Below are 16,566 nucleotides of genomic sequence, written 5' to 3' on the forward strand. Positions count from 1 at the left end.
GATTATCTGTTGAAGTTTGAAATAGATATCACAGAATTTTCAGGAAAATGGGAAAGTTTTCTTCAGTCAAACCATTAATGATGATGTGATTTTTTACTATCCTCTTATTCTAAATGCTATTCATATAAAAAAATGTTTTATTATTATATTCATAGATTTTGTCCGATTATTATTCTAACGTTCCAATCGTGCGATCGCCGTATTTTGAGATAACCTTTGTTCACCATTCAAAGATGATAATGAAAAGAGCATTCACCATATTTCAGCTACCTTATGGCATTTACTCTACTTCGAAATGATCAAATCCATTGGGGAGGTGTATGCCCTCTCTATGTTTAGACAGTTTCCCCGAGTAGATTTGTGTAATTCAGGTTAAAACAACAATCTAAGATTTCCTCGCTACCTACCCATTAGCGATTCCCGTGAAAAAGGCGAGAAAATCCATTACTTCACTTTTTGCTTTAATCTACAGGGAGCGCCTTTCAGAGATAAGGGACTTTAAAAGGAAAAAAAGTAATCATGTCCTTAACTCTTAAGCTTGTACTTTTTGTAAAGTGTAATGCTGTATCTTCAGAAGATATGAAAGTATTCTGAAATGTGATGACATTTTATAAGACTGTTTCTCTTTTCGGTTTATATAGGCCAATGGTATAACATTATACCTACAAAACATATATTGATATTCTGTGTGTTAATTTTATGGTGCATTATACATTAGATTTATCGAAGAGTATTTGATCGATGAAAATGAGGGTCCGACATCAAGATTTTATCTTGTTCAAATCATCAACATGAATTCTGTCAATCGTCTTCTTATAATTCTCTCGTGAGATAAACTATTTGGACCAGTCAACTAGAAATAATGGGATTGTGTCCATCCTCTGAAAATACCCAAGTGTTTTTTTTTCAGTTGGAAATCATGAATATTCATTTCACCGCGGGTCTAACTGACATAGTCCGAGAAGCGGAAACAAGCAAATGATTGATCAGTGTCCGTTGACATACAAATGAAACAAAATGGCGGCGCGATTGATCGTTGTTTGTTGATTTCATTGTAAAATACGCTGCCTAAGTTCACTGTTCTTGGAAGGCATCCCGACAAACTCATCTCCATCCGATTGTGTTTCGGGAATGGTTCGGTGTGTTGATTGGTGTCTGAAGGCATCTTTAAGACCTAAAATGGCGGAAACCTTCCGATCAATAGAGAAGGCAGTTAGTGCCGTCGGCAATCTACCAAGCTCGCTGACACGTTCGATCGAACGACATGGAATCGAATGTCGGATGGCGATTGGAGTTCGACGTTGATTCATGTTATTTATTTGGAAGGTTATCCCGGTGACTGAAAGATGTGGCATCTAAAAAATCTGAATTGTAGTATCACAGAGCTATTTAAGTAAATACAAATTAAAAGAGAACTTGAGAAAGTTTAAGTACTCATTAAACCCCCATCCCTGTTCATGGTATAGGCATATTTTATTATTAAGTTTAACATTTACCCCTCTCCCTCAAAAACACGATGTAAAACAAATTTGTGAAATTGCAATTAAATACATCCGACAAATTATTGAGAGTAGACATAATATAAGGTGAATTTCCTTTTAAACCATAGTAAATAAAAAATGAACCTTATAGAGAGGGATGGGTGATAAAGAAACCATGTACATGTAGTTGTACAGTATTGGTGAATAATCCAATCGTTATGTTTCATGTCAGAGGGACGTTGTGTTGATGTAGAATTGCTGGTCCATTTAACTCTGAACAAACTGATATCACGCTGAGGAGATCGCTGACTCCATACTCGCAGCATCTCAGTACCTGACAGGTTCAGACATTATGGCGCACACATCAATCACGGACATATTTTGGCTCAATTGCGATGTAATCCAATGGTTAGAATGATAAGGCGTTCCCTGTCAGTTCTGAATCTCAGTGTTAAAATAAATCGTGATAAGAATATTGCTGCTGAAATATAGATGTTTCTATTGAACCAAAAAAAGTGTTAAACTTTGTTGAATCTTTAAGGGACTTGATATGCGTGTGTGCTCTGGGAGGGTTTGTAAAGTGCGTGTGCGAGTTTGGGACGGTGTGTATTCTGACGTGCGTGTGTGGGTGGATGCGTAAGGGTTACATAACCATGTGTGCTCTGGGAGGGTTTATGAAGTACGTGTGCGAGTTTAGGGGAGTGTGTATTCTGGCGTGCGCGTGAGGGTGGATGCGAATGTGTGTACATAACCATGATTGAGATTCTGATATTTTAAAACGAAAAAAAAATTACAAGAAATGTTATTTTCACATCTGTGGTAGGTAGTCCATTAGATTTTTGAGAAGCAGTCGTCGTACTTCCGGATGATTTCAGTCTTGATGAAAGAAAAACACACATTATTAAGATGAGTTTTTGTGTGAGTAATACTAGGAATACTATAAAGAAAATCAGTTCCAAAGCATTTTGGTCGGAGTGAAGTCCGAATTTTTATTCAATTCAAATCGCAGCCGATATTAAGATTGTTATGTTGACACCATGATTATCAACTAAAATTGCTTTCATTCCTCCAGGAAGGCTCGCGATTGACTCGAATTACGATTTAAATGTCTATATCAATATTCCGAACGTCTGAGTGATTCATATGAAATGCTACTGCATTTTCTTTCCTTACTCGGACTGTATTGTGTGTGATGGTCCTAAGTCTTTTATTAGATATAAAACTCTTCATTATCTTTATTTATATTTCATTTGTGGTTTAGACATCTCGTTTCCAATTTCTTTCAATCTGGACTCTGATGCTTTTAATTTTAATAAAATGGTTGTCAATGGCATTGTATCTTCTCACGTCGAGTGCAAATGAAAACATAAAGGAACGCCAAGACTTAATTGCACGCTGTATGAGGTAATGGGAAGAAGGTTATGGAAAGACTTCCCGTGGCGGGTTTTATGATCGAATGATTAATATCACGGATTGCCGCCGGAGGTATAGTGTTACATTCTACGAAATGTTCATCTTATATTCAAACATATTGGCCCCTACCCTAATATACTTATCATCAGCGGAAGGGATAGATACGGGTTCTAATTTCATTTCATTCTTCTTTTAACTCTTCTGCACTTATTTCATTTCTTCTTTTACTACGTCATACACTGTTAAAAAAACCCTGATTTTACAGACAAAAATGAAAGAAGATTTTGCAGAAAGCGATAACAGAATCATTCTGTAAATTCATAAAACAGGAATTTTTCTGCAATTTAACAGAACAGGTCTGTTTAAAAAGGGAAAAGGGTGTTTTATTAAAGGAAATTTGTAAGGTTCCATACACCAAATACCAATTTCCTGTAAAATTACGCAATCTGGTTAGATTACAGGTGTTCTCGAGACTCTGCTGCAGGAACTTCTTTTATTTTAATGATAAATTTTCTAACAGTGTACATCAAACATAATGTAATTTTCTGCCCTTTCCATCTCTCTTACATATCGTTTCTCTCTACATCGCTGAATATAAATATTTATCTGTTCCTCTTTCTCTCCCCTTCTCTCCTTCGACTTTTCTCTTTATATCACTCACCCCTTTTCTGTCCCTTACCACTCTCTATCGTTACCAATAGCCTTATCAGAGAGAACACATTCCGAGGCACACCTTCACATCAATCAAAAGCTCAGAAACGTTTAAAGGTATAAAACACCGTCTGAAAGTACTTTGGATGTTACGTTTTTCTCATGAAGTGCTGAAACCATAACAAATTTGGAAGTCATTTTTTTTTCTAATAGTAAATTAAACTCTTGCTGTTTACGCTTCATTTTCTCATTCACGAGACCAAGAAACATATAACGTGTATGAGGGGACAATGTGCGTCCCCAACGTGATCATCTGGATATTCGCATGGGCAGGAGAACCGTAAAGATATTTGAGTTGAAGGTCTCATTGCGAACACGAATCTATATTTCCTTCAATCAATAATTCATCAGGTGGGAGATCGACCTAGATACTTCCCAGATCTAGGACATAGAATTAGCTTTCTACTTTGGTGTCCGGTACTTCCTACTCTGTTTAAAATGGATAATGCGGATGAGAATTGTCATTATATTTGTTCCACTAATAATCTCTTTGCTAATATCCTTCTTTTGACCAGATAAATTGATTTATTACAACTCATGATGAAAATAAATTGAATTACAATCTGTGCATTCTGACATGCCATGATGTAAAGACAATTTTCGTCAATGTCAAACGGTCTTGGTACTTTTCCTTCTCACCAAACTTGCCCCTTTTTGAGAATAAAACGAGCCAACTGCAAATCACGTGTAAATACCCTTAGTTGGAACTTTCTTTTCAAAGGCTGATGTTTTCAGCATGACTGAACTGCCGTCCGTTCAGCCTCAAGAACGCGACACAGTGGAAAACATTTAATGGAAGGAGATTTGCCTGATATCGATTGACTACTTCGATTTTGCCTGCCTTGTGTTGTTGAAAACAGGGGAATAGCTAATGCTTTGATCATGTCGTTGGTTTGTGCACCTGGATCACGCGGTTTATCAGAGATGTTGCTTTCTGTTGTCGAAGAAGTAGCAAACAGAAAACACAACGCATTTTTCTGGGCCTGAATTGTCGAACACATTCAAATTATTTGCATTTGAAAAATCAGCCTTCTGAATTAGCTGGTAATTAATGCAAACGCGGTTCTGTTTGGGAAGTCCGAAAATTGTAGCCATCGGCATTGACGCAACATCCATAACCTCTTTATTTATCTGAGAAAAAAAAAGAGATAGCGAATGTGTTTGTAAAGATAACTTCTCTCTGCTATTTGTAGAGATCGTTGCTTAAGGCTCATATTTCCTCACTGTCTTATTATTCTAAACTTACCTTTATAATATATACGGTTCTATCCAGTAACAATAGACTCCCTTGTTCATACGCGTAAGTCAACTGAATGATTTTCAATGCATGGCAGTACCTGTGTACAAATATATATCCAAAATGCATAAATACTTATCTTCAAATAAAAGGCAGCCATCTACAGTTGCTTCATCGTTGATATATTTTTTCCAGTTTTGGTGTGAAACATAATACAATTTTCAGCACTATAAATGGTTTATCACTAAACTTTTACATTGAAAATCCCACAGACTTTGGTAATGGGCATCCTCAAAAGATTCTTTAAAGTCCCCAGAGGGCGGTGCGAGCGAGAACCTTGACTTTTTTTTATAATTTAATACTTAATTTTGTGATTTTGACATAGTATTCCGAAAAAACATAATATCTTACCATCTTCTTTCATTGACTTCCTTTTTTCTCACTTTTGGTGGTGGAACCTTAAGGTACCACGATCTGTAAGCCCTCTATCTTTAAGACGGTACTTTATAATACTATAGAACATAAATAAGAAAATAAAGGCAGAATCTGAAATCTCTGTAATCAGAAGTGTGAGAATGTAATTGTTTTCCCCTTGGTAGTGAATTGTCAGTCATCCTTTTCAATTGCTGTGAAACACATGTTTATAGACAATTTAACCGAAATTTAGATACTGCTCGAACAACAACACATATCATAAACTTCTCCTTTTTATTTTGCAGTTGGTGGTAACAGGCATCATGCCGGAGCTGCCTTCGCATCCAATGATGAGCTCAAGATTTATGACGATGTTGGAACTGGTGATCAACGTGGTCGATTACGGCGTCGTTTGCTTGCTGAAACATCAAGTCCTAGCATGGACTATTTCACCGATATTACCAGCGGCGTCCACGAAGTGGAGATGAACTGTACGCCTTCAAGTAAGCCATTTAGTAAAAACATACTTTTAAATATAATTATGATAAATTGTGTTATGAGGGGTTTTTTATCACAACTTGTGAATACCGCAATGAGCGTAGCTGTTCTCATAATTTTGTAGCCGTTATTATTTTGAAGGATAACGAAACTGTAAAAAAAATGGCAAGTTGTTCACTGTATACTAGCACAATGTCCAAAGTTGTAATGTATTTTATTTTTCAGTTATCAGAAATAATAAATGCCGAATTGCTGTATTTTATGTAGATATTAAAATCGACACACACCCTCTCACATACACACACCCCTACACACATACGTACATAGGGAGAGAGAAGGGTAATCTAGCCAGTTTGATTATTCTAGTACGGTAAAAAATAGTGAACTATCAGACGAATGACGTATGGCTTCATATGAATACGTTACTCACTTATTCGTGTTAAAGCAGGTGCATAAAACTAAAGCAGGAAACTTAATCATTGGTGGAATAAAATCACGTTCATTACGAAACCTAAATTCATATTACGCGAGTGGAGAAGACTGGGGTTAACGATATTTATACAGATGCCGCATTTTTAACGGAGTTGAAACAAGGATGAGCCTTTAACATTTCATAGCATCTCCCAAGCCGGATGCCGGAGGATGGTGTTTTATTATCGGGTCATCTTTATTCGCTATCCCTCCGGAACAGTAAAGCTCCGATGTCACATGATTGCGCACTCGTCATCGCATTTCCAAATTAATGATTGTTGCTGTCAGGGTGTTACTCTTGGAGTAATATAAGGAATTTAGTTGCTTAATCGTTTGTAAATGTCGACTTTATTCTACCTCTATCACTCAATTTACGCCTCCTCCTGTATCTCTTTATCTAAGGCTTACAGATATTTGTTTTTGTTTGAGTTTTGTTTAGCTTATCTTTCCCTCACGTTTGCCTATCAATCCCTCCATCTACTGTCTACACAGGCTTTCTTTCTAGCCATCGATTGCAGATCCTTATCTGTATTTCACTTCCTGACAAGTCTGACACATTAACTCATTTACAACCTCTATCCTAAGGCTCATCCTCTTTCACATTCATATTTTTTTAATGTTCCTATGTTGTTCGTATTATTTGTCAAAGAACACTTGATCAAACCTTGATTATTTCTCTGGAAGTCGATGATGTCTTATTCATCAACCCTATACAAATTCTAAACGCGGTTTTCAGTATTTTGATGAAGTCATCGTCCTAAAACTAATGTTGTAGGATAAAGATGCAGGAACGTAGCATAAGATGGCACGATACTTTTACTAGATGGCAGACCCGCTGGCTCATTTTCAATTTCTTCGTACTGCTGGATGGTAAAATGCGACCCTTTTTTTTCAAGTCGATAGGAGCTTATTCAAGTTTGATATTCAAATAAACATTGTATGTCAATGATAAATGCAATAGTCTCTCTGCACGAATAAAGCATGGAAAATTAATACAGTAAACATATGACATATGTACAATGCAAAGAAAATACGGCTTCCCATAATTGTAACGCAGACCAGATCATTGCTTTACTTTAACCATAGTTCAAAATATCCACCAGTATGTTCATATCTTCTCAAGACGAGCCTGAAAAGTTCAGATCACCGTTCACCTGTAATCTGATATGGCCGCCATTTTCCTGCGCAAACAGAATAAAGAGGATGTACAAGCACAGAGGGCAAGCCATTGCAAACAATGGCACACGAAACTGTGTTTTCTCTTCAGTAATGTTTCCTTTAAAGGATTTCCTCTCAAGGGATTGCTTAGAGAGAAAGAGGATAGATTTGAAGTGAGCATTTTAAAGTGATTACATTTTTGTTTATGAGAATTGAATCTATGTACGATAGGAATGGGGAGTTGTAGGACTAAAAATCGTATTTTAAACAAAGGTCAGTCAGTAACAGGAAAATGGAGTGAGAACTAAATTGATTAGCTGAAAAGATTGATTACTCTTATGTAGCCTATGTATTTAGAAAAAAATAGATGTACAATTTTTTAAAGAAAAGAATCTTTAATCCATGTTACCGTGAGTTCTGAGAATGGGCTTTCAAGATGAACACTATGTAAGTGAACTTAAGCATTTTCGGAATTTATGGTGGAAGAAAGTGGTATTTTGTACAGAAGATACCTTTACCACTATATCATGAACTAACAACATGTGGTAACTCAATGAGACTGTGAGGGAACACACTGTTCCAGCTGCCTGTTTTAATTTTGTTATTGTCATTTACCGTTCCCAAATACAGTCCTAATTTTCAAAAAAATTTATAGTCCCTAATCACTGTAGCAAAGTGCTTAGTGCTGTGACGATCTAAGAAAAATGAAGACGAATGGTTTGTCAAGATTCCGTCTCCATCACGAGTCTTTATTAATTGCAGTATCGTTTATTATTCCAAGCTTCCTGTGTACATTGCTGCGTCAAAGAAAAAAAATAATCCCTTGAAATGAAGCTTTACATACATCATCCCTGGATGAATTTGAACATCAATCATTCGCACGTGAACGAATCACTAACAACAACGTCACGTGATGTGAAGTGAACATGGGGAGAATCCAGGGGAAACAGCTGATGTTCTATTCTAAGAAACCCCAGGGTAATATAATAGGGATTTCATCAGTGAAAGCAAAAGAGGAACACTGCACTGTGATTTGAAACAAATGATATGGTTTTCCCCTATTTAAGTAACAATTTTTAAGTAACAATGGTTGTAGGAAAACAAACCTTAAGGGTTAGAAATTATTGGGTTTTAGCTAAATAGTCAATTCATACCTACTTCCTCTTCCCCGTGCATGTACTATTTCTCGATCATTTCTCCCCGTTTTCACACTCTAAAAACACTGAGTAAAATGTTACCCAATATTGGGTAGAAAGGGAACATGCATGTTTGCTGGGTATTTTTTGTACCCCATATTTGGCTATTTCAATGCAACATTTCGGTTTTTTTTTTTAACCCTACCAACATGCATGTTCCCATTTTACTCAATATTGGGTAAACCTTTTTTTACCCATAAAGTAATTTTCTGTATCTATCATATATTATAAGTCCCCTTTTTTCTCTTTCTTTTTTTATATCGATTAATCCATTGTCTCTTCATTTGATTCCCATCCAGGTTTGTATTCTCTGTTTATTCGCTTTGATCAGAGTTTATCTGCATATTGTTTTTTTCATTTTTACATACACATTTGCAATATTTTATTGATAAATGTAAGCCAGCAGAGATAAAATGTGCAAGATAAATATTTGTAATTAAAAGTGCTTTTGAATAATCCGAATAAAAAATACTACCGTCAACACTCTAAAACAATAAAGTTTAAAGTTTATATCTGAAACACTGGAACCATTTTAGTTTGAAAGATAAACGCAACTTATTATTTTAGATCCCAGAATTATTAAGACGAAATAAAGAAAAATAATGAAACAATGATGATAATAAAGACTTAAAGGTGACGATAAGAGCAACAATTATTTTGGCGATGGTTCATCGTACCATGGCTATTTTTCGCAAAGTTTTAAACAGTATTTTCAGGTACTGATGAAGAAAATAAATAAGAGCTACTTATTTCTGTAAGAAAATACTGAGATGACTTTTAAAATTCACCTAATACATCCGCCTACGGTGGTGAATTTATTGGATGAGAAAAAAAAAACCGATTTAAATGTCATGATTATTGGGTAGATTTAATGGAGTCGAGAAAAAATAGAAGAAAATTCCCATCTCAGCTTGCGGCGTGTGAATTGATTGGTGAAATTTGTTTCAAAGATGTATAAAATACGATTCTTATATATTATGCTATTGGTGGTTGTTTCATGAAGGTCACGATTACATGATTAGTATTCGCTTTGTGATTTCTGTTAAAATCTATCGAATGAAAACGATGTCGCAGGAGAAATCCCGACAGAATAATGTTATTAATTTCGTGTTTTTTATGCAACAATGTATTCAGCTTTCATTTGTTTTATTAGTGAAGGTTAAAAATACTTCATTTATTTACTTCATGAAATACATGAAAAATATCAACATTATTTTTTAATATTTGATCTAATGGGAGAGTGTTATTATCTTTTAGCCTTTTAATTTCGCATTTGTTGATCATTAACAAAAATCAAAAGACTTATTGTGGCTGACAATGTCCATAATATGTATATATTTTTTCAGATTTTCAATGTTTTTTTTCAAGTTCTTTGATCAAATGGGGGGGGGGGGGAATAGCAATCAAACTGTCCCCGGTAAATTATGTAAAGAAAAAGTAACTATTGGTTTGAAAAAGGTTTTTGACACAATCTCATTAAGATATTTAAAAAGTTAGAAGCCCAAATTAACACTTAGTTAACTCTTACTATAAAATTGGTTTTTAAACTAAATGTTTTGAGTAGTATAAAGTAGATGGAATGTTGTACATTTCTTGAGTAATTGATCAAAAATAAGTTTGATCGGTAAATATCTACATAGTCTACACCCGCTCTGCTTGACTTACTTTCCGTTTGGTATCACCGATCATGATCTAATCGTCTACAAGCAGTACCCAATTCTGTACATAGAATACAAAATATGCACTGCAAAAATTCCGGTGTTGATTTAACACCAGTCCGGAAGCTATATATGTACACACCAGAAAAGTATTGAAACAACACCAGTTTGGAATCAAACTGATGCTGTTTTAATACTAATTGTTGTTGTATAAAGACATATCTGGTGTTTGACCAAAACCAAACTGGTGGTGTTTAACACTTCTCTGGTGTGGACATATATAGATTCTGGGCTTGTGTTAAATCAACACCGGGGTTTTTTCAGTGTGATCATTGTCTTTGCCATTTCATATATGCTCACATGAATGTAATATTGTCCAATCTTTTTCAGAGAGGAGTTATATTAACATTCACCAACAACAATTTTGCTTTAAAACTAAAGAATTTATGACATGGAAGGCGGTAGGGTTTTTATTTTTGGTTCAGTTTAGTTTATAAATCACCCAATACATGGTCGTTTTTTTTTAAGTTTATCCTCTGGTCACATGGTCACATTTTTTTAATTGTTGCTCCGTTTATATTAAATCATTTGATAATTTGGCCATCAAATGCATGGAAATATATTCAGCCAATATTCTCCAAAAACCAATGTTCTGACCAACCTCTCAGCATCTCCGCTGGAGGTTACGCACCGAGGGGCCGTTACGCCATAAAGCCTGGAGCTCACGAACCATTACCACACCTTCCTGAATAAGCATGTTGGGATCAGTGGAAATGCTGATTCTGTCTTTCGTGGAACTGTAGCTGGAATTGAATCAAAGGAAATACGCATTTGTATCAGGGACAGGTAAATCAGTACAAGGGGTTGCAAGAATGCATTGAACTGTGAAAGATTGGGATGACCTACAGACATAGTAGTTACACAATGCAATCGTGCGTGAATTTATAACCGATGCATGAGGAAAAAGCGGTATATAAGAAAACATCTTAAAAATTTACGCTATATACACTTTCACAATTTAAATAATATCAGAACATTGACCAGATAATATCTTTGGAGAGAGTCTGTTTTCATTTTTATTTAAAAATTCATTCCCTTCATAATCGGCTGAATCAAAACAAGTGAAATGCTCCTCAAAGGGGCATTTTGTGATTAATATATAATGTATCCATCCTCAACAATGCGTTCCTTCACTTTGCCTCTCTCCACCCAGATGTTAAATGGTAGAATAACGTGAATGGGGAAACAAGTTTACATTGGGGAAAAAAAACCAAATCGTTTATGGCAAGAAAGAATTTGATGACCGGGGTAATCTTTAAAGGCGCCGTCTGGATGTAAAATAAAAATAGTTATAATATCACTATCATTCATGCATTATGTTAAACTTTACTTTCATACAATATTATTATGTAGACCTTGCGTCTCTCATCACTATGATAAGAACGATAATGGCATGCCAGATCAATGAACATTGTTAGAAGAAAATGAAACGCGTTCAATTTGATAAATATCATAAGGAAATTTGTTTCAAATTTTGAGGTAGGCAGTATGAAAAACAAGTTAATATACGTGTGGAGGCAGTATAACTAGCATTTGCTACTCACTTTATCATTCTCTTTTTTTTTTCTCCGTGGGCTATATAATAGTCAAGTGGTGAGCGCACTGCGCATGACCACAGGGGGTAGCAATACCCTGGATTTGGCCGTGACATTGCATACAATCGGTACAAATAGTCACGTGACTACTATTTTCCTGGGGACCTCTTTGAGTGGTTAGTTTCCTCATCTGCTGGTTTCTTGTGGTACACCCTCTTATTTCTTGATACTAAGCACATGACTCGGTTATTGCATGTTTAATTCATTCACTATTTTCAATTCGATTTCATAAGTAGTCCGACGTACATGACTGTACACTGCAAGACGTGTGTTTGTCAAAATAATTGTTTAAAGACTTTGGTTATTACTCCATTTAAGCAAATATTTATTGTCGTTATCCCTGGAATTCTGTTACATGTTCATGAATCAAAATTATGTCCCGTTTCATTAGTTTCATCTTTAAAATGACGAACTGTAATGATCTATACTTTTGAGACAAAACAAATCCCATCGTTGAAATAAAATAAAAAGTCTTTTCTCATATGAATCCTGTCTATATTGATATAGACATTATATAGAAAATATATTGACATTAATAATTTACTGGTATGAAAAGAAAAAAAGAGAAAATGCACCTTTAAATCGTGCTGAGCCTTTACCCCCCCCCCCCCCCACACACACACACACACACGCATGGAAATATACGAAAGAATAGGCATTTCCCAAAAGAAAGCCACCAAACCTAATAGTATTGAAGCATGATTAAATTGCTGGCTGTTAGAATAGGGGACCAAGTGTCTTGCATTTGTAATAAAAACATGTAAATTATATTTTACTCATTCATAGATAGTGTAATTAAGAATGATGTCGAAAGATTAAATCGTCGGTAGCCATACGAAGAGCTGCAAATAGAAGCGTGAAATTGCTGTAATAAATCGAATTTGTTCTATTGCCCGTAGTTCCTTAAGCCTCAAGGATGGTAAAATGAAGTCGGTACCTCGTCTCATTTCTGTTGACATTTGGATTTTGTTCGAAGGAAGAAAGAACACAGTTTTTTTTTTCTCTCATTCTATTGGTCTTTGATTATCCGTCACTTGGAATTGTGCGAAAGAGAAAGATGCGCTGATGCATATTCCACCCCCCTCTATGGTTGATCTTTGTAAGGGGGTACCCACCCTGATATCAAACTATTTTGAATACATAGAGCATGCACAGCCTTATGACCACCCACATCATTTTCCAAGTGGTGAAAGAAATGTCGGGGGGGGGGGGGTTAACGGTTTAAAATAGAAAAGAAGAAAAAAAATGAATTGAAAAAAGAGCACTTTGCTGTAGGAATATGCGAATCCCTTAATGCCATCGAGAGTAAATTACTTCTGTTGGGGTCGTCTTGCCACTTTTCATTAAAATACCTTTGCGCCGCCCCTGCAACAGAGTGAAATCATACTACCAAAACAGGAACATCTTTAACAAAATCAAAAGCATTAGATATAACAATGTTACGAAATTTGGCAGTTTTGCATGACGATAAAAAAACTCTCATTACTGCAACATACTTTTGAATGCAGATTAGTAAGGCGTATAATTATGTTTGAAGCCTTCTTTTTTATTGTATGTTATTTTATGTGAAATTACAAAAACAAACTATTTTTTCGCCAAAATTATAGAACAATGTGATATCTCATGAGAACATCACCATCTGACGGTAACATAATATGATACGAAGGTGACAATGTCTAAGAATCTCTTGAAAAGTTAATAGCTTAGACTCCATGTAAGAACACGCCACAATACTTCTAATGTTTGGAAATAGTGGAGGTGAGTTAAGTCGGACAGTGCGCTTTGAAACACCCGTATAAAGCGTTATTATTACTATTATTCTCATTATTATTAGTAGTATTATAATCTACTTGGCTCTGACATCTATAATCTATATGGCTAGACACACACACACATTTTGTTTTTGCTTCAATACCATGTTTGATTAAAGTATAAAACACATGTTCTCTGGGATGAAGTGTAAGGCAGTAAGGCGTGAAGGCACATGTCCATGGTCGGCCCAGACGTTCATAATCACGTATTATATAGATACACTTTCTCAACACACTCGCACAAACACCCACACAATTGGGAATAATCTCCCGCATCCATAAACAGGGATTTACTGTTTGATTTGTCATAATCATCTCAACCTTCATAAATTTATCTTATTTCGAGCTAATTTTGACTCGACAGAATAGCACAGCATTACTGCAGTGCCAGTGGGTTTTTTTAATGCTGGGTATATTTCTTTTTATTGCATCTTTGCTCTATTTAGGGTATTCCAATAGATGCCGGAACGAACAATGTCAAAACAAAACAAAACATCGGAAAGAGGCAAAACATAAGTGTCTGGGTAAAGACCTTTTAGATGTGCGATAAATGATATTATGGGTAGTGTTCAGCTAAGTGTCCTTACAGCATGACCAATACCCCTTTCATAAACCCATCCTCCAATTAGCCGCCTAAGAGTAATGAGGATAATTCAATGTAAATTGCGTTCACAAACTCCGAAAATAATCCGCACTATTTTTACGAGCGCCCGTCCTGAAAAAGGCGGATAATCGTCATGGCAACCGCACACACCCCCTCCGATGCGGTTGTGTTGGAAAAGGGTGACCTTGTGACCGCACCATGGCAATTATCCGCATTACTTTGGAAATGCGTTCATAAAGTCAAAATCTGGACCCGATGCCGCTATTATGCGGATAATTGCAGCATCAAAATAATGCGGATAACTCTGGTCCTCCGATTTTACGATAAACTTATGCTGCTATTAGCCGCATAATTGGGTTTATGAAAGGGGTACAAGATTCTATTTAACTGAGCACATTTCAGTCAATCCGTCACGCTGTACTGGATGGATTCGAGATCGCTGAAACCAGGCAATCAAGCGGACCATACTTCGTCAAGTCAAGGACTTCAAGCGTTAATTTATTGACAATTATGAATCTATAATGCAAATAAGAAAAAGATCGAATATGATATTACAGTGTGTTAGAACATTCATCCTTTGTGTAACCATGTATGCCCTTGAGGTGAAACGAAAATGCGGTATTCATTTTCTTCTATCATGCTTTATCGTGAAGAGAATAGTACCCAACTCTTTTCGCCAATCGACCAAGCGAAGAAGAGCAACATCTCAGTTCACTCATAAATCTTTGTACAGCTCTTCAACAACAAGGGCGTGAGCAAACATAATTCGGAAACCAAGACTCTAATTGGGGTGTCACGTTTGCTATTACAAGTCAGAATTTCCCATTGATTTGTTATCTTAGCTCGCATATTTAGAGGGAAAAGAGTTGTTTAAACCTGTAATTTCTAAACAAACGGGGTTAAATGGTAAATAATGTGTTTGCTCTTTTAATTTCAAGCTCTGTGGATATTCACAATCCACACATCCTTGTTTCATTCATTGCTGAAATATGGTGTTTTATTTGAATGTCAATACTTAATTTTCTAAATGCGTTCCTTTGCTTGCTGGGATGTTTTGCGGGATTTTTTTTGGGTAAAGATCTATACACCTTGTGATGTGCAATATTGTCAATTATATTTCACACGTAGGCGTTAATCCACTGGAAAACCACTTTTGAGAACGCCCCCTCCTACATTTTTACCGAGGGACACTGTGTAGCCAAGGAGGCTTACCTTCGTCGGTCTCGCTAGCATCTATCAAGTTCGTTGTTGGTATCATTATGTGGCATTCGGTATGTCATGTGTGGGTTAAAAATATTCTTTATTATGTGTTATTCAAAATACCAGGGACTTTGCTTAAGTGAAAGGATGAATAAACATTTATGCACAGGCAAATGCAGAGGACGTTGATTGGTGGCATTAATACATAGTCAGAGCATGCTGAATGATGAACTAAATCTAATGGCATATACTGTTCGGTTTTCGTAACGGAATGTGAGAGGGCTGAGGGGCTGTAGAACGTCCAAACTGTTTTTTTTATTGAATATCTGGTATATTTTATTTTACACTTTTTTACTGAGTCCGCCGAACATTATCATTACATGCCATATTTCTCGTTAACGAAATTAATATAAATAATCATTTATTACCGAAAAACGGCTATGATGAAAATGCTTTTTCATGTGACATAGGTGAAAGGTTTACATCATTTTTTGGAGGTGCTCTGTCAATGTCATTGTAATTCTAACGATGTTGAGAAATGAGAAAAAAACCTAATGGAGGACTGATTTATTCTCAGTGAGATAACCTAAAAAAAATGCGATAGAGATGCAATTAAAAGAAACAAATTAATAAGCAGAGACAGATGAATAGAAATAAAAATCATAAAGAAATTGATAAATGAATCAATAGACAAAGAATTAAGTAATAAAATAAATACATAAATTGATAAATAAACAAATATAAAGATACACCATGAATAAATCAATAAACAAATAGAATATATAAATGAATAATAGATAAAATTTATATTGGTATTTATTTTCCATATCACAATGTTAAAAACAATGCAAGGTAACTGTATGTACATAAAAATAAAGCGAAATGGCTGGATAAACCCACTTAGCTTTGTCAATATAACCACGCTGTCTTTCCCTGGGGTCCAGGACATACAACAAAAGTTACTGTACATGATAAAAACATATATAAATATAGAAATACAATAGTAAAAAGATAAATACATAAATAAGCGAGAGCTACACTACTGAACCATTCGGTGAT

General features: G+C 35.5%; 1 protein-coding gene across 1 annotated transcript in view; it reads left to right on the top strand.

Moving 5' to 3' along the window:
- The first annotated feature begins 5,564 nt into the window (after positions 1 to 5,564).
- LOC129265374 (sodium/potassium/calcium exchanger 3-like) overlaps positions 5,565 to 16,566 on the top strand; it is a 40,643-nt gene continuing 29,641 nt past the window's right edge. Inside the window, exon 1 of the mRNA XM_054903374.2 lies at positions 5,565 to 5,759. Within this exon, the coding sequence (XP_054759349.2) occupies positions 5,696 to 5,759 (64 nt within the window). The 5' untranslated portion in view covers positions 5,565 to 5,695. The remainder of the gene's footprint in view (positions 5,760 to 16,566) is intronic.

The sequence above is a fragment of the Lytechinus pictus genome, chromosome 7 (assembly GCF_037042905.1).
Source record: "Lytechinus pictus isolate F3 Inbred chromosome 7, Lp3.0, whole genome shotgun sequence".
Lineage (NCBI taxonomy): Eukaryota > Metazoa > Echinodermata > Echinoidea > Temnopleuroida > Toxopneustidae > Lytechinus > Lytechinus pictus.